The sequence below is a fragment of the Leopardus geoffroyi genome, chromosome B3 (genome assembly GCF_018350155.1).
Source record: "Leopardus geoffroyi isolate Oge1 chromosome B3, O.geoffroyi_Oge1_pat1.0, whole genome shotgun sequence".
Classification (NCBI taxonomy): domain Eukaryota; kingdom Metazoa; phylum Chordata; class Mammalia; order Carnivora; family Felidae; genus Leopardus; species Leopardus geoffroyi.
The window spans coordinates 21,941,590-21,968,944 of NC_059337.1; the positions used below are offsets into that span (position 1 = coordinate 21,941,590).

The 27,355-nt window shown below is 41.0% G+C and overlaps 1 protein-coding gene across 2 annotated transcripts in view; it reads right to left on the reverse strand.

Moving 5' to 3' along the window:
* Nucleotides 1-27,355, reverse strand: part of OTUD7A (OTU deubiquitinase 7A) — a 370,683-nt gene that overhangs the window by 80,936 nt on the left and 262,392 nt on the right. For both annotated transcript variants that reach the window (XM_045448891.1, XM_045448890.1), the window contains one exon: nt 4,470-4,652. In XM_045448891.1, coding sequence (XP_045304847.1) covers nt 4,470-4,652 — 183 coding nt within the window. The remainder of the gene's footprint in view (nt 1-4,469; nt 4,653-27,355) is intronic.

Genomic DNA, 27,355 nt, shown 5'->3' on the forward strand with positions numbered 1-27,355 from the left:
CAAGAAGTGACAGAGCCTTGGTGTCCTTTCCTAACTTGCCTTGGAGGTCTACAGGAGCAGAAGAGGGGAGTGGGCTAGGGTTCATGGATAGAGGCTCCAGGTGGGGGGCAGGATTCTGGCCATGCCTTTCCTCACCATGGCACAGTCCTGGGCAGGTTACTGCTCATACCATCACCTCCACTGGGTGGGCAAGCAACACTGTTGGCCAATGGCAGCTGGAGGAACATCAGGGCAGTGCTGAACCACAGCTGGGGGTGAGGCACCAATAACAATAACAGGTGGGCTGGCCAGGCCCTAAGCCTTCCCTCCCCTCTCCAACACATGCTGTGAGCTTGATGGTTACAACACATGGTTGCAGCTTCTGGAAATGAGCAATTTCTAGAACAGAGGTGCTGGAGGTTCCCTATGGAGTGGAGCTAACTGCAGAGAAGGGAGCAAGCAGGGAACATTTTCAGCCCCTATTAAAGCATTCAAAGATCGCCAACTTAAGTGCATTTCCCCCACATTCTCATCCAGAGGAGCACAAGCCAGAGCCCATATCTTTGTCCCTTTCCCTGATATACAGTATGAGCAGAAATGGCTGATAACCACAGGTACTCTGCAGTCACATGGAAAATTCAGGACACACCTGAGGAGTGTTACGGAAAGTCTACAACGTACCTGTGCCAGACGAAGCAAAGTAAATAGACTGGAGGGCAAGATTTTAAACTAAGCCTAGTAAATGTGTTCAAAGAGATAAACAGAATATTAGGATGCAAAATAATAATGGCAAAGGGCTAATTTGGAATGAAAAGTGTGAATGCTGATTAGCAGAATGGATTCAAATAAAGAATGAATTAGGAAGTTGGAAGACTGGGTCAAGGAAATCTCTTAGAAAAGGTGAAAATGCGATTTAAGAAAACAATGGAGGGATGGTTTTAAAGCACTCAAGGAACATAATTTGGATCTAGAATTCTTGTTCCACTAAACAAAAATTTAAGAATATCATGTAACCACCTTTAGGAACCCAATGCTTAAGGACTAATTACGTAAAAACTCTTTATGAAAGTAGTCTTTGAGAAAGTACTTTTCCTGCAAAAGATAAATATGAATAAATAAAGTTAATGGTTGTCTAAGTATATAACAAAATGAACCTAAATGTGATTGAGGACAAGTGGAGGTAGGAAGGGAGAAGACAAAACACACTCATACTAAGGTATGTACCCTGTTTTCTTCAGGGTAATATTTAGTTGTTAATACATTTTTTAAAATGATAGGAAGAAAACATAAAAAAAGGTTTGCATAGGTTAGGAGTAACTATTACCTAAGTAGAGGTAGAAAGTATAACTTTCAAATCAGTAAAAAAATTTAATTAGCCAGAGGATATAGAAAAGGAGAAAAACACACCAAAAAAGCCTGGCAAATAACACATACAATATAAAGAACTACACGCATGACAATAATTACAATAAAGTAAATGGATTAAATTCACTGTTCAAATGAAAGAGACTCATGGATCAGATAATAAAATAATATCTGATGACAAATTATTTATAAGAATCACATGTAATATAAAATGATAAGGAATGATTCAAAATAACAGCAGACAAAATTATATTCCAGGCAAATCTGAGCCAACAGAAAGGCAAGATAGAGATTTCATATCAAGTAAAACAGATATAAAGATAAAAAACATTCTAGGGCGCAGAGAGACACTTTATATGTCGGTAACAAAAGAACACTGGAACAAGATGCCCTAACAATTATGAGTGCATATACATCTAACAAGATGGCCTCAAAATACAGTGGAAAGAATGAAACTAAGAGAAAAAAACGGATAATGTGCATTAACATTTCTAACTCAATTCTGGCTTTTCCAGACAACAGAGTAAGCATAAAAGAATAATCCAAGATATGGGTTCCAATGTAGCTTGAATAATAAGGCTGGGCTAACAGAAACAAAGACAACATTCATTCACAACAGTTTGGGAGGGCTGAGCTAATGCAATAGGATAAGAAATGAAATTCATTTAATGTAATTACATTTCATATGAATGTTAAGAATTTAAATGATTTCAGATATTATGATCATATATATTTAGAAACCTCAAGATATTGTCTTAGAAAAAATGATTAGTTTTAATAAGAGAATTTATGTAAATTACTGCATAAAACATAAATATGTAAAAATAAGTTGCTTTTCTCTGTGCCTAAAATCTTAGAATCTAACTAAATGGGGAGGCATATTGAATGTTCTTGGATGGGAAAATGATATTACAATATGCCAATTATTCTTAAAATAAAAATTCAACCCAATCCAACCAGAATTCTAAGTTTAAGGTTTATATGGCAGAATAAATATCCAAAAATAGTGAAAAATTTTGGAAAAGAATAGCAGTAAAAAAGTTGCCTTAACAGAAGTTATACTATATAAAACTACCAGAGTCAAGGTAACAGGATGAGTGACCACACGAACTGACAGACACAGTCCAGAAACACATCCAAGTATATTTGGGAATTTAATATATGGCAAAGTTGGCACTTTAGTTCAGTGGAAAAAGGATGCTTTATTCAATAAATGTGCCAGGGTAAGTCAATCTTGATCCAGAAGAAAGCAAGACTAGATTCTTCCTTACTACTTACAAAAAATTCAAATCAATCAAAAGATCTAAGAACAAAATTTTATTTTATTATTTATTTATTTATTTATTTATTTATTTATTTATTTTTATTAGAGAGAGAAAGGGCACAAGTGAGTGAGGGCACAATTGTGGGGAGAATCCCATGAGAGTCAGAGAGAGAGAGAGAGAGAGAGAGAGAGAGAGAGAAAGAGAGAGAGAGAGAGAGAGAAGGAGAGGGAGAGAGAGAGAGAGAGAGAAGCGGGGCTCACCCCAAGTGGGGCTCTAGTTCACCTGAAGTGGGGCTCAAACTCACCAACTGTGAGATCATGACCTGGGCCAAAGTCAGATGTTTAACCCACTGAGTCATCCAGGCGCCCCCTAACAACAAATTTTTCAAACAAATATAGGAACTTTGTATTCCAGGAGATCTTCTACAGCAAGAGAGGACACCTATCAGCCATGAATGCATAGTAATACAAACATTTTGTTGGCAGAATACTCTGTAAACAAAATCATAAAGTAAATGATTCACTGGGAAAGACATACACGTATATAAAAATATATGTTTGTCGTCTTCATCACAAAGAATGTTACAAATTGATAAGAAAACTGAAAACAAATAGAAAAATGGGCAAAGTATGTGAACAGGGATGTTGCAGAAGGGAAAATCCAACTGGCTAACAAACAAATGACAAGATGAAAGTTAAAACAGGAGACACCTGTTTTTCACCCTTCACAGTAGAAAAGCAATGTAAAACCATCACAAAAACATCCAGGACTGCCAAGAGTGAAGGGAGACACCTAGTTTTGCACATGGTGTTGGCACAGCAAATCCAATTTGGGAATGCTGACCCATAGAAATAAAAGCACTAGTATGTAAGATCATGGGCATAAAGTTGTTTGTTTTAGCATTGCTTCGAGTATTGGAAACAGAACACCCAAGAAAAACCAGGATAACCATTAATACAGGAGTGGTTTAGAAAAGGCTGTACAGAACAATATATTGAGACTATACTCATGATTGACTGTTCAGTGAAACAAGTGATTTGAGAAGCATTATGTGCATTTGACTCTGATGCATTCTGAATGAGTGTAGCAAAAGGACAGACCAGGATGCCATCATTGGTTATTATGTCAGTGAGATTTGAGATGGGTGGAGAACAAAACTCTGAAGTTTTCTTTATATCTTTCCACTGTTTCTTTCATTACAGTAAACACATCTGATTCTTAAGAAAAAGAACAGAAAGGGGTGCCTTGGGTGGTTCAGTTGGTTAAGTGTCTGATTTTGGCTCAGGTCATAATTTCACAGTTTGTGAGTTTGATCCCTGAGTCGGGCTCTGCACTGACAGCATGGAGCCTGCTTGGGATTCTCTCTCTCTGCCCCTCCCCCATGCGTGCCCATGTGTGTGTGTGTGTGTGTGTGTGTGTGTACGTGTTCTCTCTTTCTCAAAATAAATAATAAATAAACTTTAAAAAATACATAAAAAAAGAAAAAGAACACAGAAAAGGGAGCCCTTGGGACACTGAACACTGATGATGAACAGATCTGGAGGCTATGCTACTTAGGAAATAACTGAAGGGACTAGAGGTGCTTGGCTTGGAGAGACTCAGGTTCCAGGAGGAGTGCTGGCCCTCAATCACATGGGCTCCTAGGGGACTGGACTGCCTCTCCTGCTTTTCTGAGGCAGAGGGAGAAGTCAGGAACCGGAAGCAGCAACGCACATCTCAGCTTGATGAACTGAGAGCCCGATTTGCCTGCAGCTGAGAGGTGATGACCTTGCCATTCTTTGACTGCCACCCCCCCACTACCCCCTGCAAGCCATGGAACCCCGGAAAAGCTGTTTCTGAGCTCAGTTCCTTGCCAGGTACCTTGGGCGATGTCGTCCTGCCTCTGAAGGCAGGGCCGTTCCACCTTGTGCCCGGGCTGCGGTGGCTCTCGCTCTGGCTGCTTGGGACACCTGCCCTCGTTGAACACATGTGGCAGGTTGGCTGTGTGCACCTGTCGGAGCTGCTCATAGTCACTCAGAGCGGCTGTCAGGTCCCAGTTTTTGCCTGTGGACAAGAAATGACAAGAAATTACAATATGAAGGATCTCACTGTAGAAAAAAACTGTACGAGAAGCATTCTTTAACAAAAATTTTTTTTTTACAGTTCTTTATTTTTGAGAGACAGAGAGAGACAGAGTACAAGGGGCAGGGGGCAGAGAGAAGGAGATACAGAATCCAAAGTAGCTGCAGGCTCGGAGCTGTCAGCACAGAGCCCGAAGCAGGGCTTGAACTCACAAACCGTGAGATCATGACCTGAGCTAAAGTCGGACGCTTAACTGACTGAACCACTCAGATGCCCCATGAGAAGTATTTTTAATTATCACTTTGACTAATGAACTTTCCACCAGTGTTCTTGTTTCTCAAAAGGGTAAAATGGCTTGATGCATAATCTCTAAAAGCAGAATTTCGCACCTGCGGCTGATGTCCATATGCAATATGTGACTGTATCTACTCTCAGCCTTTAGATTCACACACACACACACACACACACACACACACACACACACACTTCAGAACATTACATTCCTAATTATCATGCCCCCCTCCACCCCTTTGAAAATCAAGTTGTAGAGCTTACTCTCTGAGAGTAGCAAAACAAAACAAAAAAAAATCAATAAAAAGAATTCCCAAATTTTCTTTGGGCTTTTGCTTAGAATTTTACTTTTCTTTTTAAGCTTAATACGGGTAAAGGAGAAGCTTTGGAGGAATTCTCTGTGTAAATGCCTTAGCAGCAGGCAGACGTCCGAGCTCTGAACCTGAACTGGGTGAGATGCTAGTCCCGACTGGGGTGCTGGCCTGGGAGAGTTGTAAGCAGGGCTCCTGGGCACTGAGATGGGTGTGGTGTTGAAAGGGACTTTCCGCAACGCTAGGGGGAGCTGTTCTGGGAGCTGGAACCCTGTGGGTCTCTAATTCCGGAGTCTGAGTCAATGGACTTCTAATGGAGGCATGGAGCATCATGAGCTTTTTAAAGACAAAGAACTAAAAGCCTAGCTTTCATGTTAAAGAGAAAATAAAATCTTATCCTCTTCTGGATAACTTCAAATTGCAGGTATAAGCCATATTGACCCAATTACATGCTAAATTATGTTGTATATACAATATAATGAGGCTTTAGATATATGAAATAATATCAGGACATCTTTTTTACCTCTTCTACTTCTAGTGAAGACTAGAAGTAGTCTTGATACCATCAATCATCATATGTAAGTTATATGACCACTTGTAATGTAATCACATTTTTTTCCTCCATAGTTAGCTAACAGAGACACAATAGTTGTATCTTTGTACTATCTTAGTGGATAAGAACAGCAAACTAAATTATCTGGGTCACCCAACAGAAAAAACAGCGGGAGTGGGTGGTTTTGTAAGTGATAATAAATAGCTGGGGCATTGGTGTAATGCAGCCTGGTTATCATTAGTAATAGAAGTGGAGGGTGGTGGTCGTGGCTGTGGGGCTGGGGTGGTGGCCATGACAGGGCTGGTTTTGGGAAACTAAATTGAAGCATAAATGTCATAACACACTTTCACACTCACATAGGACTAAACATCACAGTGTACAAATATAACCCACATGATCTAAACCTGGCATTTTCAAGCATAAGTGTTAGTGATGATCCAATGGGCATTAATGTTCCAAGAAGGCAAAGATAAGACTCTTGCCCTTAGGGAAATCATGCCTAAGCGGGGGTGATGACCTGAGTGGGCACTCTGCTCTAAGGCACGGCTGAGGGGGTCACATGCCCAAGGGAGGATCAAGCCTGTGTGGAGGAAGAAGGTCAAGGAGAGAGGAGGTGAAGAAGGAGATACAGGCTTGTCTTGATTAAAACCCACACTTTTGGGGCTATAGTTTCCTTGAAGCTGGTCTTGTTTAGGGCATCACAGCTCCTGGTTATGGACTAACTTTCACACCTCCACCCTGCCTTGCCGATTCATCATGACCCTCCGGAAAAGGACTTGTCCTCTTCTTCTGCATCCCTCACTCTCTGTCTCCAATTTGCCAATGTTTTCAGCTGCTGGGTCCTTACCCCCATGCACTTACCTGCACCATGTGAAATTCTCATTCAGGTGTCACTAGGTCCATCTAAACACAGCAGGCTATCAGGCCCATGGGGGAACAGCAGAAAGCCTCACTAGAACAGGGACATTTAACAGTCCCTTTTATCCTATGCCTCTGAATACTTCATGTACCCTTTTCTTGCTGCTTTGCCCTTTTTTGCCCTTAAAACACATAGGTTCCCCTATTTTTTCTTTCTTTTCTTCTCTTTAAAAAATTTTTTTTAATGTTTATTTATTTTTGAGACAGAGACAGAGCACGAGTAGGGAAGAGGCAGAGGGAGAAGGAGACACAGAATCTGAAGCAGGCTCCAGGCTCCAAGATATCATCACAGAGCCTGAAGTGGGGATCAAAATCACGAACTGTGAGATCATCACCTGAGCTGAAGTCAGACGCCCAACTGACTGAACCACCAGGTGCCCCTCTTTTCTTCTCTTAATTTATATCCTCTTTTGAAGGTCAAGACCATCCCTATGTGAAAAATCTTAAATCTAGTTGTAATTTCTATCCTAAGCTTCAAGGCCAAATGTCTAAGTATGACAGAAGCTAGGTGACTATCCAATTTCTATTCTCCTCTAAATATTGATGCACAGAATGCTGATTTCAGATTGCAATCCACACAGCTAGAAATACTCATTTTTCTCCTGTAGCCAACATGAGATCTTCAAAGTATGTTCTTGTTGTCATATCTCTATTTGCTTACTCTGTTCCTTTTTCCAGAAATATTTCCTCCAAGCAGCAGAATAGTATAACTGTATGAAAGAAGACCTCAATCCAAAGACTACAGGGAATAAGGAAGTTGCCTGTTAAATTTTTTCCTTTAGGCTATGCCTTACTTTGTGCATATCACAATACATTAGGTTACTGGATTAATAATAAGCACAGGTTTTGTGGTAAGTACCAAAATCTCTAGTACAGTTTACTGATGAAATGTTTGTGATTTAAACTTCTAACTCATTTGATGTATTCTTAAGAGTAACATCAAATGAGGCCAGATCTCAAGTTAAACTTAACATATGCATTTTGGCTCTCAGAGTGTGCTGCTTTAATTTAGCATGAAAGTATCACATTAATAAAGGGAAACTACAAGTCAGAGATGCATGGGCTTATAGGAATATATGAAACAGGAAATGACTAAACTCAGGGGAAAAAGCAAAAAAGAGGCAAAGTCATTTCCAAAATGAAGTTAAATTCTAAGGGCGCAAAGAAAAAACAGACCACAGATAGCATAGTAAGGACCATAAAAATGGAAAATAAGTGGAAAAAGTAAAGAAACAAAAGCTAACAGGGAAATGGCAGATATAGAATGTAGGTGAAAGACATAAAACATACAAATAATTGTAGCTTAAAATAAGAAATCTAAAATAATGGAAAAGAAAAAAATAATTTAAAAAGTAAATAAAAAAAAGCAAACTTCTCATACAAAGATTTGATTCTACATATTGAAAGGGCACACTGCATAAAGGAAGTTGTCCTAGTAAAATACCAAGACATATCCTTATAAAATTGTGTCTTAAAGATAAAGAGAATTCTTTGAATATTTAAACAAAAAATAAAGAAAATCAGGATTGTAACATACTTCTTGGCAGCCACATTCAATGCCTGAAGTCAATGGAGTCACATCTACAAAATACTTAAAGAAAGGAGTGTGAGCTAAGAAACTTTTATATTCATCAAGGCTATCCCTTCATGTATAAAGGCTACAGACAAACCATTTTAAACAAGAATGCATCCAGGAAATACTACTCAAATGGATCTTTCTTGAAAAAACTATTAGAGGATGGGCTCCAGCCAATCAAGAGATGAATGGAGGTTTGGCAAAGGACATTAGGCAGCAGTACATTTATTTAACTGTACATCTAAGAAAAAACAAAGGTACAGATACAAGTGCAAGAGGAGAAAGTCAATATTCTGCCAAAGCAAAAATGATACAATCAATACAATGGTAGAAGGAAGAAAGTAGAAATAACATACAGTTGCCTCAGTTATGATACAGGGGAGTTAAAAGATCAAATACAAATACGTAAACATATTTAGCAATACAGAGGTGAATGCCAAAAACCAGATAAAAGATATGCTACTAATTAAATTGGATGGGAGGAGACAGAAAAAGAGAGAAGGGAAGAGGAAGATACAAGCTAATTTTATTGAAGCAGATCGTAAGAACTAACACTGTCTAAAGTAAAAAGGAAACAGAATATTATATAAAGGTATAATTTAAAAAAGTAAACCATAGATAAAAAATGCAACTTATCAGGGCACCTGACACCTGGGTGGCTCAGTTGGTTAAGCGTCCAACTCTTGGTTTCAGCTCAGGTCATGATCTCAGGACTCATGGATTCAAGCCCGCATCTGGCTCTGTGCTTCGGATTCTGTCTCCCTCTGTTTCTGCCTCTCCCCCACTCACAGTCTCTGTCTCTCATCTCAAAAATAAACATTAAAAAACCCTGCAACTTATCTAATTACCAGAAAAATATTTTTTTAATGTTTGTTTATTTTTTGAGAGAGGGATTGACAGAGTATGAACAGGGGAGGGGCAGAAAGAGAGAGGAAGACACAGAATCTGAAGCAGGCTCCAGGCTCTGAGCTGTCAGCACAGAGCCGGACGCAGGGCTCGAACCCACGAACCGTGAAATCATGACCTGAGCCAAAGTCAGACGCTCAACCGACTGAGCCACACAGGCGCCCCCAGAAAAATATTTTTTAAGTAAAAAGCTAATAAAATATACTGAAAGACATTTGAAATATTTATATTACAAACATAGAAAATATGATACAACAGAACTAAGAACCACCATATCTGTCAGCATGACATATTTAAATAGGCTTAATGCAACTATTTAAAGAAGATGATTTTCATGTTATCTCACAAAGCAAAGTCTAGGTATTTGCTGTATATAAGAGATCTATCTAGAGCAAAGTGATTCAGAAAGGTTGCAGCTAACAGGGAAGGGCCGTGGTTTATCAGGGTTACCAGGCAAAGATAAAACAAAAATAAAAAGCCCAAGATCACACTGTATACACTGTATGTTACCTAACTTGACAATAAATTATATATATATTAGAAAAATAAAACAAACAAACAAACAAACAAAAACCAACATAGGGGACATGATCTTATATCTATCTATCTATATACATATATATTATATATATGTATGTATATATATATATGTGTTTATTTTATTTTATTTTTGAGAGAGAGAGAGAGAGGGAAAGAGAGAGAGTGGGGGATGGGCAGAGAGAGACATAGAATTTGATGCAGGCTCCAGACTCTGAGCTATCAGCATAGAGCCCCATGCAGGGCTCGAGCTGACGAATTATGAGATCATGACCTGAGCCAAAGTTGGTCGCTTAACACACTTAGCACCTGGGTGCCCAACAATTCACAATGGAGATGTATATTAATTATGCTTTCTTTTCTGTAGTTTTGAAGTCTTGCTGAGCCATGAGGGACTGACTGCCCTTCTCAGGCCTATCTGATTCCTCATGATAGCAAACTACCTCCCTGGAAATGTGCCTTTCATGTGCAAACCAACCAATCCAAACCTTGACTCACACTCAGGGCAAATGTTCCCCTTTGCTAATCACTCAGGGCCAGGTACCAGACAATTTGGGGTGGCTTCTCCACCCTGGAGCCTGCTAAAATTCAAACCAGCTAACCCTAAAACTTATTATCCTGCCTATCCAGCCTTACCTGTTCCTTCCTGCAGAAATCACAATAAAGGCTCTCATCATATTTCCCCCCTTCTCTGTGCCTCCTGACTGATCCTGATACTCCTGTGTGGCCCTGCATGGCATGGCTCCTGTTCCTAAAGAACTCTTTCCTTCATGAGAGTGATTTCCATGTCTGTGTGCCTTACCATACCCAGTTAGAACAAATATTAAAACAGAAGACATATTACATATTAAAACAGAAGACATAAGAAGCATGAATATATGCATACTAAATAAAAAAGTAGAAACTGTACAAAACAGAAATTGCCATGAAAGACTAAAATAAACACACTGACCTTTCCTATTAACAAGAGAATGCCATAAATAGCAGATTGCATTGTAATGTGGGAATAAACAGCCTCCAAACTCCTGAGGCCCTAACAACAGAATCTTATATTTTACTCATACCATAAGTCTGCTGTGGGTTGGAGAAGCTCTGTCACGCCTTCTCACTTCAAGATTCAGGTGGACAGAGCAGCTGGTCTTAAAAACTGCCTATCAGTATGGCAGAGGGACAAAAATCTCTAGGGTATCTCTCGTTAACAATCAAATACCTTGGCCCAGTAGTGACTTCTCACTTCTGTTCCCAACCCAAGGCTGAAACTAGGCACAGGGTCCCTCCCTCCCATCCAACCACAGGGGCCAGGAAGGGCAATTCTCCCACACACCCACAAGGGGGAGGCAGAGTGCTGGACATAGTCTTTGAACACCAGATGTAACATTAACATACAGTAAAAGAAAATAGCCTTCATACATAAACAAAAACAAGTTAGATGACATAATGGAAGGAAGTATTCCATTATGCAATTTCATAATTGCAACTAAAAGACAAAATACTGAGAAATAAGTTTAAAAGAGATATGTAAGAGATCCATGTTCTTAGTTTGGAAGACAAGATATCATCATTTCTTCCTAAGCTAATTTATAAATTTAACACGATCCCAATTAAAAAAAAAAAAAAACATAAGCAGGGCTTGGAATCAGACAGGCTCATTTTAACCTTCATCTGGAAAACTAAGCAAGAATAACCAGGGACTCTCTGAAACAAAGGAACAATGAGGAGACAGGGGCACTCACAGACATAAACCTGCTCTACTGTCTCGATAATACTACATGAACCATCTGATAAAGCAATGGAACATAAGGGAAAGTCCCAGAGAGACTTAAATTCATACAAAATGTCAAAAGATGGTATTGATCTGGGGAAATATTTGCACTTCATACCACACATAGGAGTTGTCTCTGATGCAGGTCAGATGCTAAGAAAACCAAGGCGGGAGCATGCTGGCAGGAGGGCTGGTGGGAATGAGGCAAGGGGTCTGGGGGGAAGCAGCAGAAGACCCACCCTGAAGGTGCAACAGAGCCTTCCCTGAACTGACTGGCATTGCCTTTCAGAGGAATTCGCATTGTGGTAAGGGGCACAGACATAAAGAAGGCACTGGATGGGCATTGCCCCCAGTAGAGGACTTGGTCAAAAAGTGACTTCCTTCCACTGGGGGACCACTGAAGAGGGACCCAGCTGTGAGCCATCAGCAGCCTGGCTCCCTGCTTCCCACTCTGGCAGGAGTCCCTGGGTCCCCGGATGAAGGGATCTGAGCACAAGAGCAAATGCTACACCCTCTATTTTCTCCTGTGCACACACGTTTGTGTTTTGCCCAGAAACCAATAAGGGGGAAAAACAGAATAACAACCCAAAGATAGAAACAAAGGACGTGAACAAAGAGTTCACGGAAAAATAAACAACTCTGAAATAGATGAAAAGATGACAAATTTCACTCACAAAAGAAATGCAAATTACAAATATACTGAGGAATCATTTTACACATATCTAAGTAGTGAATGCAAAAGTTGGCAACCCACCTGGTTACCAAATTTGTTGGTAAACAGGCTTGCTCATCCACTTGCTGCTAAAAGTACAGAATGACAAAACCCCAAGTAATTTGTCAAAATTACATTGCATTTATCCTGTGACCCAGACATCCCACTTCTGGGCTTTTGTCCTTTGGTTAATACTTATACACATAAGATGAGGTATGTACAATATAGTCACTGCAGCGTCATTTATAACAGCAAGATAATGGAAACAAGCTAAGTGTCCATCTGTGGAAGAACATTTAAATAAACTACGGTGCACTCCACTTAACATAATGATATGCTATTGCATAAGAGAATGAAGCCCCATGGAAAGATCTCTAGCACACATCTGGGAGTGAAATAAGCAAGGTGTTGAATATTCATAATCCTACCTTTTGAGTAAGGATAGAATAATATATAAATTCTCTCTATATACATTAAAACATACAAATAAGTGTGTGCTTGTATCTGCATATGCAAATGTTAGACAGGTAAACAAGAAACTAACACAAGCAATGATCCCGGGGTCAGGGGGAAGTGGGGTCCAGGGGACAGAGAAGGTACAATATTGTCAATTTCTTCCTCTTTTGAGTGTTGAACTCTTTAGATAAATCACTTATCTAAAACAAATAGAAAATAAAACTAAATGAAAAAAATTTTAAATGATTAAACAATAATTACCAGTATTTTAAGTGTACCAAGGTAAGAACTCTCCCTTAATATGTAGTGTGCCATAACTACAGAATGGAAGATTTCATCTCCTTCACATTTGCAGGCAAAATTCTGAATTTCCTGCTATTAAATACAGATGGAAATAGAAAGAGCCAATTGAAATAATGGAACTTCTTAGCTAGCTGATATTTATAAGACTGTTTTAATTAGCTTATTTTTATAGAAATGTGGGGAAAGAAATGAGCCCAAAGGCTGCCTCAACTAATCTTCCAATAGGTCATAGTTCACCAGATACTTGTGCAATATAACAAATATGATAATAAGTTAACAAAATCATATGGCTGATATTTGGATATCTGTTTTTTTTAGTTTATTTATTTATCTTGAGAGAGAGAACCAGTAGGGAGGGGGAGAGAGAGAGGGGACAGATCTGAAGCAGACTCTGTGCTGACAGCAGAGAGCCTGATGCAGGGCTCGAACCTATGAACTGTGAGATCATGGCCTGAGCCAAAGTTGGATGCTTAACTGACTGAGCCACCCAGGCGCCCTGATATTTTGATATGTTAAAAAAAATGTATGTATTCTATTGCTAGCTATATAGAGGCTGGTATGTGCAGTAAATTTAAACAAATGTTGAAAGAAAAAATAATATTTATGCACATTCACTCTTTGACCCACTGTGAAATGGTTTTTGTGATCCCCTTTCTACTGAAGCATTCTTTTCAAGATTACCAATAAGCTTGATGTAGATAAATCCAAGGTCACTTCCCTGTCTCCCATCAATAAAGGCCTCTCTTCTCCTTGATTTACTTTCATTTTTGGGGGCAGAGGAAAAGAGAAAGAACTAATGTGCAGCGTTAGACTGTGACTTTCTTTTGACTTCTAAGACATCACACTCTACTAATCATCCTTTTATTTCAATGGCTGCTCTACTCCTTTCCTTTTAACAGCACCTCTTCCTTCTTCACTAAGTCCCTAGATGTTGTCATTTCACATCTGGGCCAAACTCCACTGGGAGGTATTTGAATGAAATTTTTACTTCTGATTTAAAGGAATACAGACTTAAGAGGAGGGTTGACCTGTGCTATTATTCCCTGTTCTCACTGACTGGAATGCAGACATGATACCTGGAGCTGTAGCAATCATCTTGCAAACACTAGGTAACAAGCACGAAAAGGCCAATAGCTAAGAATGCTGAGTGAGGAAAAAAAAGCCTGAATAAGAATCTGGACAGATTACTGCCAGCAAACCCCTAACTAATATAGGGAAAAAACACAGGACAGAAGCCTACACTGAGACCTAATTCTGACAGGGTACCCAGGTCAGGATGTAACTTGGGACCTGGAGGATGACCAGAGGTGCTCTCAGGAGGATGTCTCATTTAGGCCGAGACCTAAAAGAAGTGTGAAAGCCATCTTGTCAAAGAATCAGGGGCAGGGGGAAGAGGGGTGGCATGCTGGGAAGAAGACAGCACATTGATAAACCTCGAAGTGAAATGACCTGGCACATAAAGGCAGTTAAGTGTGAATGCAGCACAGAGAGGAGATTGGAGAGGCTGCCTGAGGAGACTGAAAAATACAGGAAGAGAGACGGAGGTGTTGGGACAAGGTACACCTTTAAGGGTCTTGTGAAGTATGTGCTGGGATCTGAACTTCATCACAAGGGTAAACATGAGCTACTGAAGCACTTCCAAATGAGTAGGGCCTGATCCAATTTTTATTTTAGAAAAATAAAGTGTTTGCATTAAAAAATATCTCTGGTTAAATAGAAGAGACGGCATTAGAATTGGTGAAGCTTGTGGCAAAAAGCACATTAGGTGGGGCCTATAGCAATATTGATGTGAAATGAGATGGCCTGGTCCAGTGACAGTGAGGATGGAATAATGGCGGGGGGGGGGTCTCCTAGGTGCCAGACGAGGGGGAGAGGGAGAGGTGAAGGCAGGTGTTCAGGATTCCGGGGACTGCTCAGGAAATGTCTGGCTCAGTTATGGTAATCCACATCTGGAAGACTACTCAGCCATTAAAAATGAATTTGCATATACAACAGATTTGAGAGGATTTCAATGAAGTAGTGTTGAGTGAGAAAAGCAGTATGATGACAGTGTGTTCAAGACAATCACCTTGGCGACACAGAGCAAACACAACTCTGTCTGGTCCATGTCCAGTGTTATCATGCTTTAGCATCCAAGGTCAATTCTACACCCCTGCTGCCTTTGCAGGAGAGGAGCGTGAGTGAATGCTCCTGGAAGGGATTCCCAGTAGAGTTCTGGCAACAGCCTTCAATGAGCAGCATTCATGCAAGATTGATTGGAAGGCTGAGCACAGGCTGGTTTTCCATGGAGTGTTGCAAGCAGATGCCTGGGCAGAGAGCAGATGGAGATTGGCTGTAGATTTGGGGAAAACTCCTGAGAAACACCTGCTTGGCAATCCAACTGCTAGGATGGGTGGGTGGTGGGGGTGCCCTGTGAGTCCTGAGGCTTCAAGGACTTCCAGAGTGGATCTCCTCAGTGAGAACACAGCTTCCCTAGTTCCCTTTCCTACTTGGAATATCTAGAATGACTTGTGTCTCCTTCGCCAAATGCTGACAGATACAGAATTTGGTATTAGAAATGGTTCCCGGTATTAGAAACACAGAGATGACACTAGTTCTCTGACACTGTAGGAAAACCAACAGCTGTTATGCACAGACACTGTGATGCAAAGAAGGGGTACAAAGAGCATGGTAGGTGAACTCTCTTGACTGCACTGGGTAGCATGCAGGAAAAACGGTGAGCATTAGGACAGTAAGCAGGAAAGATTGGGCTTTGAAAGCTGGATGGGATCCTAAGAACACTAAGTGGGTTCTGATGATTGAAACCTGGTGCTCTTAAAAGTTAAATTAATCAAAAGTTAGTTACTTAATTAGTTAAATTAATTTAAAGTTAAATTCATAACTAGGAATCCATTCCATGTAAAATGCCATGTATCCTGGATTCCAGTAATCCCATTTCTAGGAATATAGCCTCAGGACATATCTGTACCTCTGCCATATGCATAAGGAGTGCCATGAAAAATGGGCACAGCAGCCTGCTGTGTAACTTTTAAGCATTTCCAAATGCTTGGGCTCTCTATACTCAGGATGCTATTAATCAATTAATCTAAACTGTGATATCACAATATGTGATAAACCATTTTCATAGTAGCTGAAGGAATATCGCTACAGGACAGGGGTGGCTCCCACACTGTACTCTAAGGAAGACCACGGATCTGCTCTGTAGGCTCCTGGTTCAGGCAGGTACCCATGGGTGCTGATGATATACATATGAATGAGGACACCTGTGTGCTTTGTAAGAGGGTGACAGAACAAGAGGTGAGACGAGCATGCAAATAGCTGCTGTGGACTGAGAGCTGGGGTAGTCTGTAGAGGGACCCAGGTGCCCCATTATTTGTGAATGAGGCTTGGAGCTTTCCAGAAGAGAAACAGGAAGGGCAGTGCAGGGGAACAGAATACAAAGGCTTGGAGGCTTGCAAAACCATTCTTTGCCCAGTGAACTATACAGATGTGCTGGGGTTCCAGGGACATGGGAGTTGATCAAGAAAAAAGAAATGACCATGAAGTGGCACACATGAGCTTTATGGGGTGATGCTTACATGGGGGAAGTTTCTCACAGGAGGAAGCTGTGCATCAGAGACCACCTATGTGTCTCTACTCAGAGAGGGGGAAGGGCAGGGAACTCCTCCCAGGAGGGAGAAGCACACAGGAGCAATGGTTTCTGTGTCCCAGTGATGTCATTCAGCAGCACCATGGGGAGTCTGGGTCAGAGAGGTCTTAAGGGCAGCAGCAGCCTGCTGTCTCAGAGCCATAGACTTTGTCTTATCAATGGCGAGCAGATGCTGGGGGAGGATTTGCAGGGAATGCAAAGCAGGAAGGCTAAATGTATAGAAATCTGCTTACATGAGCTATGTTTAAAACAAATGGATGTGTGAAAATGTGAGTTTGGGCTGGCAGATTTGGACTCAGTCTGCAATAAGGAAACAACCAACCTAGGAGGCAATACACAGATCTGTGGTTCATTTATAAACAAGAGGTCAGCAGGGCTGCCCTACAGAATTTGACCAGAGACGACCAAAGTGATACTCTCTTAGGTGGAGTTTTAAAAAATACATAATTTGATTTCAAAGTCTTAGATTAATTTTGTAAAAATATCACTTGATTTAGAAGACAAATAAATGAACTCAGTGGCTGTCTGTACCCAGTCACATACCCTGCCATGGTCCCTGGTCGTCTAAGCATCCCTACTGACTGCTTCCATCGGGGCAGAGATCTGCCTGGATAAAACCTCACGGTGCAGGAAGCATAGCTAACTTGTGGCTTGGTCTTTCTCCCTGAACCAAACCCTCTTCTCTGCAGCCAGCCCCAAGCTACTTTGTGCAATCAGCAGCAGCAGCAGCAACTTCATCAACTCAAGTCAGGTCTCTCAGCCTTTAATCTTAAAATCGTGTTTTAAAAAGAATCTGAAGATTGACTTTCATAAAGTCAAAGATAGTTAAGTCAACCCCCACAATGAAAGACTGAGTTCTGATAATTATGGGGTGCTTTGCTGATATTGATAGCTGTCCTTTAATGTGGGTTACTGTCCACCCTGAGCAGGCAGCCTGGCTCTGCATTCTGTGTCTTCAATCTGCATGGTATTTAAGAAAGAAATGCACTTTAATGGTTTCAGTTAAAAATTCCTGAGGCAGTTTTAAAACAAATCAGAATGAATGCTGAAGTCTCTGAGGAATAAATCACTGTATGTCTCTTGGATGTTTGCCAACCTGGTAGAGTCTGGTAGACTCCAGGAAGAACCTTGATTATTTGTGGCTTCTAAAGAAAGCTTTCTAGCTCCTTCCATCCAATTCTACTAGGAAGCCTGCTGCTACCCCTCTCACAACAATGGACATAATGGCAGCTAGGGGATCCAGGCTTCACACTGCAGCCAGGTCCTTCCCTGGAGAGTTAGGGGGCTCTGGAGGAGGACTGGCTCCTCTAAGCCCCTGGCATAGACAGCGGCCATGAGCTGTTTATTAGTCCACACAACGAAGAGAGAAAGGCTGCTTGGCCTCCCAGGATATTTTCTGCTTGTTCAGATTCAGTGAAATCCTGCCGGGGACCTATGTCTACAAAATAGTCAAATTATAACCATGCGAAGATTGAAGATTGGGATTCAGGACAGCAGTGCCTGCCCCCTGGTGGAGAAGGCAGCGTGCCCAGAAGAAGCAGGACAGAGCTGGCTGCAGGTGCAGAGCCAGGCCATGCTGTGTAAGGCCTTTGGGCCAGGGGGCTGGACTTGCCTACAAGGCCTGTTCATGAGCTCAGCAGGGATTCAGGGGGTGCTTACTGTGTTCTGCTTTAGTAGTACTCTGGCTCGAAATCGTTCCCTGGTAAGGCGAGAGACCCAAACAAATAAGGAAGGAGTCCTGTGGCTGTTTGGAAGACAGCATTTTCAGTCATGAGAGCAGCAAAGTCAAACCCTGTGGTGGGCCTGCATGGCTATAGTGTACATAAATGAGCAAGGTGGCCTGTGCATAGAGTGTGCAAAGTGGAGCCTGGCAAGGATGCAGGATTTGATTTGGGGAGAGACTAGACCATTGGCAGATTTGCAAGCTGCGGAAAGAATGTTCTGACATTCTTTATTTAATTAAAAAACATTTTGTGGTATCATTTATACACAGTGGAGTGAATGCCCAGATCCATGATCAGTTTGAGGACTCTGGTCGGGTGCACACATGTGTGTAACCACTGCTGCAGTCCAGACCTGGATCATGTCTGTCATACCTAGAGGGGTGTTGTGTGCCCTTCCAGCCAATCCCTCTTCAGCAGTTTCCTGCTGCTGTGTAATGAATCGTCATGCAGGTAGTGGCCAGAGGCCGTGTGGGCTTGGTTGGCTTCTGTGTTCTGAGACTCACAAGGCTGCAGTCATGGTGTTGAGAGAACTGCATTTCTTTCTGGAGCCTCTAGAAAAACATCCACTTCCAGGCTCATTCTGGTCGTGGCAGGATTCAGGTCCATGCAGTAGCATGGAGTCTTCAGTTCCTTGGGCATTGTCAGCTGAGGGTCGTCATCACCCCCAGAGACGACTTTGTTCCTTGGCCCATGGTCCCTTCCTCCATCTTCAAGCCAACAATGGCAGTTGAGTCCTCTTCATACTTAGAATCTCTCTGATCATTCCTTTCACATCTCTCTGAATCTTCTGCCTTCCTCTTCTGGTTTCAAGGGCAGAAGATTACTGTGCCCACTCCCCTTCCCCAGATAATCCAGGAAAACTCTATTTTAAAGTCAGCTAATTAGCAACCTGAATTTTATCTGCAAAGTCCCTTTGCAGTAGTACCTACATCAGTATCTCTATATCAGGGAACGGGAATCCTGGGAGGCATCTTTAGAATCCTGCCTACCACACAACCCCCATTTTTGAGCTCCATTAAATGGAGTCATGCAATACTTTTTTCTGTGTCTGGCCTGTTTGCTCAGAATAAGATCTCTGAGATTCATCCATGTTGTAGCATGCATGAATAGTTCATTTCTTTTTATTGCTGAGTAGTATTCCATTGTATGGATACACCACACTTAGTTTATCCATTTACTTTTTGAGAAGTTTGTGGGTGCTTTCTAGATTTATGTGATTATGAATGAAGCTGATGTGAACATTTAAGTACAATCTGTTTTGTGGACATAATGTTTCTTCATTAAACACCCAAGAGCAGAATTGCTGCATCAAAGGGAAGTATATTCTTAATTTTATAAGAAACAACCAAACTGTTTTTCAAAGTTGTTTTATTATTTTGCTTTCTTACCAGCATTTATTCCACATCCTTCTACCAGTTGGTATTGTCAGTCTTTAATTTTAACCATTTTTGTGAGTGTGTGGTGATATCAGTTTTAATTTCTATTTCCCCAATGACTGATTTGAAAATCTTTTCTTGTGCTTACTGGTCATTTCATATATCTTCTTTTTTTAAATGTTTATTTATTTTGAGAGAGAGAGAGAGAGAAAGAAAGAATGAATTTGAGAGTGCAGGGGACAGGCAGAGAAAGAGAGAGGGAGAGAGAGAATCTCAAGCAGGCTCTGTGCTTGTCAGTGCAGAGCCGATGTGGAGCTCAATTGCACACACCATGAGATCATGACCTGAGCCAAAATCAAGAGTTGGATACTTAACTGACTGAACCACTCAGGCACCCCTCACGGATCTTCTTTTTAAACGTCTTTCACTCACTTTTTCATTGGATTATTTATATTTTTATAATTAATTTTCAGTTGTTACTTACATATTATTTATACATTTGTAAAGTATATATTTATAAATTACATTGTGTTATCTTATATATTTATAAATTATAATTAATTTGAATTTGTTATTTATATACATATATAAGTACTTTATCAGATATATGTTTTAAATATCCCAGTTTATGGCTATTATCTTAATAGTGTCTTCCAAATGAACATTTTTTATTTTTGATGAAGCTCAATTCATCATTTGTTTTCCCTTTCACAGTCCTTTTTTTGACCTCTCTAAAATATGTTTGTAAACTCCAGGGTCATGCAGATTTTTTTGTCCATGCTTTCTTCTAGAAGCTTTGTAGTTTTCGCATTTACATTGAGTTCTATAACCTACCTTGAAGTAATTTGAAGTAATCTGTATGTATGGTATAAGGCAGAGGGTCAAGGCTTTCCCCTTCTGTCTTCCCTCTCTTCCTTCCTTCCTTTCTATATTATTTTATAGTTGTTCAAGTACCTTTGGTTGAAAAGACTTTTTCCTTTCCCTTATTTTTTTTTAAATGACCTCAATTGATGATCGGTTTGGGGCTCCATCTAGACTCTCTCCTGTTCCACAATGCACTGCTTGTCTCATCTGACGTGAGTGCCACACAATCCTGATGACTGCAGCTAGAAGCCTGTCACTGTAGGTTCTCCGGCTCAGCTCTCCCACTGCACAGCAGTCTTCAGAGGCTCAATCTCAACCAAATCCCAGAACTTTTTTTTTAAACTGATAAGTCTATTGGACCAGATGGACTTGACAGATACATTTAGAACTCTACATCCCAAAGCAGCAGAATATACTTTCTTCTCAAGTGACATGGGACATTCTCCAAGATAGATCACATGGTGGGTCACAAAGCAGCCCTCAATAAATATAAAAGAATTGAGATCAAACCATGCACATTTGCAGATCACAATGCAAGGAAAAAGTCTGGAAAACTTCCAAAAGCATGAAGGTTAAAGGATATCCTATTAAAGAATGAATGGGTCAACCAGGCACTTAGAGAAGAAATTAAAAAATATATGGAAACAAATGAAAATGAAAATACAACAATCCAAACGCTTTGGGAAGCAGCAAAGGCAGTCCTAAGAGGAAAATGCATTGCAATCCAGGCCTATCTCAAGAAACAAGAGAAATCCCAAATACAAAATCTAACAGCACACCTAAAGGAACTGGAAGCAGAACAGCAAAGACACCCCAAACCAAGCAGAATAAGAGAAATAATAAAGATCAGAGTGAAAATGAACAATATATAATAAAAAAAAAAAACGAATAGAACAGATCAATGAAACCAAGAGTTGGTTTTTTGAAAAAATAAACAAAATTGATAAACCTCTAGCCAGGCTTCTCAAAAAGAAAAGGGAGAGGACCCAAATAGATAAAATCACGAATTAAAACGAATTTATTACAACCAATCCCTCAGAAATGCAAGACATTATCAGGGGATACTATGAAAAATTAGAAGCCAACAAACTGGACAACCTGGAAGAAATGGACAAATTCCTAAATACCCACACAATACCAAAACTCAAATGGGAAGAAATAGAAAACTTGAACAGACCCATAACTAGTGAAGAAATTGAATCACTCATCAAAAATCTCCCAACAAATAAGAGTCCTGGACCAGATGGCTTCCCAGGGGAATTCTACCAGACATTTAAGGCAGAGATAATACCTATCCTTCTCAAGCTGTTCCAAAAAATAGAAAGGGAAGTAAAACTTCCAGACTCATTCTATGAAGCCAGCATTACTTTGATTCCCAAACCAGACAGAGACCCAGCAAAAAAAGAGAACTACAGGCCAATATCCCTGATGAATATGGATACAAAAATTCTCAACAAGATACTAGCGAATTGAATTCAACAGCATATAAAAAGTATTATTCACCATGATCAAATGGGATTCATTCCTGGGCTTCAGGCCTGGTTCAATATTCACAAATCAATCAATGTGATACATCACATTAATAAAATAAAAGATAAGAACCATAAGGTCCTGTCAATAGATGCAGGAAAAGTATTTGACAAAATACAGCATCCTTTCTTGATGAAAACCCTCAAGAGAGTCGGGATAGAAGAAACATACTTAGACACCATAGAAACCATTTATGAAGAGCCCATAGTTAATATCATCCTTAATCGGGGAAAATTGAAAGCTTTCCACCTGAGATCAGGAACATGACGGGATGTCCACTCTCACCACTGTTGTTTAACATAGTATTGGAAGTCCTAGCATCAGCAGACAACAAAATGAAATAAAAGGCATCAAAATTGGCAAAGATGAAGTCAAACTTTCACTTTCACAGATGACATGATACTCTACATGGAAAACCTGATAGACTTCACCACAAGTCTGCTAGAACTGACATGTAAATTCAGCAAAGTCGCAGGGTACAAAGTCGCAGTCACAATTGCACCAAGAACTGTAAAATACCTAGGAATAAACCTAACCAAAGATGTAAAAGATCTGTATGCTGAAAACTATAGAAAGCTTATGAAGGAAATTGAAGAAGATACAAAGAAATGAAAAACATTCCATGCTCATGGATTGGAAGAGTAAATATTGTTAAAATGTCAATACTACCCAAAGCAATCTACACATTCAATACAATAACAAACAAAATTGCACCAGAATTCTTCTCAAAACTAGAACAAACAATCCTAAAATTTGTATGGAACCACAAAAAGACCCCAAATAGCCAAAGTAATATTGAAGAAGAAAACCAATATGGGAGGCATCACGATTCCAGACTTTAACCTCAACTACAAAGCTGTAATCATCAAGACTATATGTTATTGGCACAAAACAGACACATAGACCAATGGAATAGAATAGAGACCCCAGAATTGGACCTACAAATGTATGGCCAACTAATCTTTGACAAAGCAGGAAAGAGTATCCAATGGAAAAAAGGCAGTTTCTTTAACAAATTGTGCTAGGAGAACTGGACAGCAACATGTAGAAGAATGAAAGTAGACCACTTTCTTACACCATACATAAAAATGAACTCAAAGTGGATGAAGGATCTGAATGTGAGACAGAAAACCATCAAAACCCTAGAGGAGAAAGCAGGAAAAAAAATCTCTTTGACCTCAGCCACAGCAATTTCTTACTCGACACATCTCCAAAGGCAAGGAAATTAAAAGTAAAAATGAACTATTGGAACCTCATGAAGATAGGAAGCTTTTGCACTGCAAAGGAAACAATCAGCAAAACTAAAAGGCAACCAACGGAATGGGAAAAGACATTTGTAAATGACATATCGGATATAGGGGTGGTATCTAAAATCTATAAAGAACTCACCAAACTCCACACTCGAAGAACAAATAATCCAGTGAAGAAATGGGCAGAAGACATTAATAGACACTTTTCCAAAGAAGACATCCAGATGGCCAACAGACACATGAAAAGATGCTCAACGTTACTCATCATCAGGGAAATACAAATCAAAACCACAATGAGTTATCACCTCACGTCAGTCAGAGTGGCTAAAATTACAAAACAGGAGACTATAGGTGCTGGCAAGGATGTGGAAAAATGGGAACCCTCTTGCACTGCTGGTGGGAATGCAAACTGGTGCAGCTGCTCTGGAAAACAGTGTGGAGGTTCCTCAAAAAATTAAAAATAGAACTACCCTATGACCCAGCAATAGCACTGCTAGGAATCTACCCAAAGGATACAGGAGTGCTGATGCATAGGGGCACTTGTACCCCAATGTTTACAACAGCACTTTCAACAATAGCCAAACTATGGAAAGAGCCTAAATGTTCATCAACTGATGAATGGATAAAGAAGATGTGGTTTACATATACAATGGAATACTACTTGGCAATGAGAAAGAATGAAATCATGCCATTTGCAGTAACGTGGATGGAACTGGAGGCTATTATGCTAAGTGAAATAAGCCAGGTAGAGAAAGACAGATATCATATGTGTTCACTCATATGTGGATCTTGAGAAACTTAACAGAAGACCATGGGGGAGGGGAAGGGGGAAAAAGTTACAGAGAGGGAGGGAGGCACTCTTAAGGACTGAGAACAAACTAGGGGTAGATTGGGGGGGGTGGGGGAGAAGGGAAAATGGGTGATGGGCAGGGAGGAGGGCACTTGTTGGGATGAACACTGGGTGTTGTATGGAAACCAATTTGACAATAAATTATATTTAAAAAAAGAAAAACTGATAAGTCGATACTATGGAGATGATTTAATATTTTAATTTTACTCCGGCCTCTGAAGAATGGAACAGAGAGAAGAAAGGCAGCAGATTGTGGTATTTGGACTGTGGGTCCTCAAGGAGAGGCTAGTGCTTCTTGAAGGGGAGCTGGCAGGAATTCCTCATGGATTGGCTGTGGAGGGTCAGTAAAAGTAGCAAGGCTTTCAGGCTTTCAGAGAAGCAGGATGTTTCCTGCTCCCCATGGTCTGAGCTCAGATGGGCTAGTAGCCCTGGAGGTTCACATGACTTCCAGTGGAGCCTGGCCTGGGTTCACCTGGGACTCAGTTCTGGGGGGCCTAGGGAGCCTCATGGTGCTGCAGCCATGACGCTCTTTTAGCGTTGAAGAAAACCAAGTAGCTTAAAGAAATCAAACAGTCTGCTAAACTCCCACATGCACAGGGAATGTAGCTGTACCTAGAACTGAGAACATCTGTAATCCAAAGCTCAGTCTCTGAACTATGACTTCCCATTGCCTGCCACACCAGAGCTGACCAACTCACAGGCCTGGGAAGTGGAGAAGGAAGACAAATACGGTCTTCCAGAAACAGGCAACTGAATTCTTAATTTCCAAAACCAACAAATTGTACATAAACATAAGAACTATGTGTACATTATTTAAAAAATATATACATACATATAAATGTTTGCAATGTTTTCAGTCCCACCTAACACATTTAAAACCTACTCCATTCGTCTTTCCATCCAGATGAGGCACCCCTATCTTGCTCTCAAATGCCCCAAGGAGAGCATGAGAAAGAACAGGGAGGGGCTGGGACACAGGATCTGAGGCACATGCAGCAGCAGGGGCTGTGACTGACCTGTAGTAGTAGTGTGCTTGTGTGTGGTACACCTGTGCAATGTGTATATGCAGTGAGTGTATGTGTATGTTGTGTGGCATGTGTGTGGAACACGTGCTGATTCTGCATGCATTTGTGTTGTGGTATGCTGCAGTATAGAGTGTGTGTGGATATATGTGTGGTAAGAATGGCTTATGTACTGCATAGCATGTGTGGTACATGTGAGTGGTATGTGATATATATATTGTATGGTGTGTGCATATTGTGTGTGACATAAATGTGAGGTCTCTGAGTGCATGGTGTGTGTGTGTGTGTGTGTGTGTGTGTGTGTGTGTGTGTGTGCATGTATGTGTATACAGGGCACATGCATGTATGTAAAGTGTGAATGCATGTGAGATATTTGGACACATGTGAGATATGTGCACCTGTAACGTCTATGCATATTCAATGTGCATTATGTGATTAGTGTGTGTGCTCCCTAATGTATGTATGTGTTGTGTGGTGACTGCCTCTGTGATGAGTGGTATGTGGCATGTGTTGGGAAGTGTGTGTTGTATGGAATGGGTGTGCATCTGTGGTGGGGATGCACGTACAGGGTGAAAGGGTGGTATGGACGAATATGTTGCATATACGTATGTGTGATGGGTACAGGTGATTAATGTGCACTGTGGTGTGTGTGTGTGTGTGTGTGTGTGTGTGTGTGTGTGTGTGTGTGATGACTATGTGCTGTATTTTGTGTGCATGTATAGGCTCCTGAGGGCAGCCTTCAGCTCCCTGGACAGTGAAGACTGTGGGAGATACACTGGACACAAGGGGTGTACTGGGAACAGTGGCCATGCACTCAGTCCCATGGAGTCTCTTGCATTTGAAATCCAAGTTGCTCTCCTCTGAAACACAGACCCAGGCCCTGGGGCTGAGCTGATGACTGAGTTTCTTCAGCAGTCTGGGCCTGAATCCTGGCTGCAGGGCTGGGGGCAGTTCTAATGTCCACTGGCTGTAGCAGTATGGAAGGTGTGCAGGTGGTGAGGGGTTTCCCGGCAGGGAAAGTCATTAGGGAATGCCCCCATGCTCACCGTCCCCATCAATGATCTCCTGCTGGGAACTCAGGCCTGCAATCATGGAACAAACTGATTAAAACAGAGAATAATCAATTATTTTTTTCAGGCTCATTTTCTGAAATGGCTTAATCGATGCCTCAGGCCAAGCATTCTGTCGATTATATAAGGAAGTCCAGTGGCTATGCTCCTGAGACACTGCCACGGTGCCGTAAGGGAGAGTCCACAGGCCTTTGCTCCTTGGGAGCAGGGGGGCCTCCCACCCCATTCCTTTCTCCAGCAACTAGGGAACGTATGCTGGCTGCAAGAACAGAGAATGACCAAGGATAAGGCTCACACTCCCAGCACTAAACTCTCTCTAATGGGACCCTGGGGAACCCACAAGTGCTACCCTCGCAGGGGCAGGGGTATCAACACCAACAGGCCTTTATGGATACTCTTGGAATCTAGTCTCCAATGTAGCAGAACATTATTAGGAACAAAGCTCATTTACCTCAACCAAAGTTAAACATCTAGATGGCCTGCAACCAAAATCACTGGTTTGACTCCAGGGATCAACACATGACCTGACATTCCAGCTATGGGCAGCTATGGCTGCTCTTTGCCTGCGATGTCTAGCCCAGTACAAATGCAGAATAGCCTATACTTCCTATAAATATCCCTCTTGCTACAGCTACAAGGCTGTTGTGGAACTTTACCTTATTTTACAATCTTTACTTGCAAAGCTCCTGTTGAGTTTATGTTAGCCTCAAGGAGATAGAGACAAGTAGTACAGAGCTGGGGCAGGATTTTAGACATGTCCGTTATGGGCATGCATAAAGGTAGAGAGCTGGAAGAATATTAAATTCCTCTCACCATGGGAAGCCACTCTTTTAAATGTTTATTTATTTTTGTGAGAAAGAAAAAGAGAGAGAGAGAGAGAGAGAGAGAGAGAGAGAGAGAGAGAGACGGATAGGGAATCTGAAGCAGGCTCTACACTGACAGCAGAGAGCCCAAAGTGGGGCTTGAACTCATGAACCATGAGATCATGACCTGAGCTGAAGTCAGACTCTTAACCAACTGAGCCA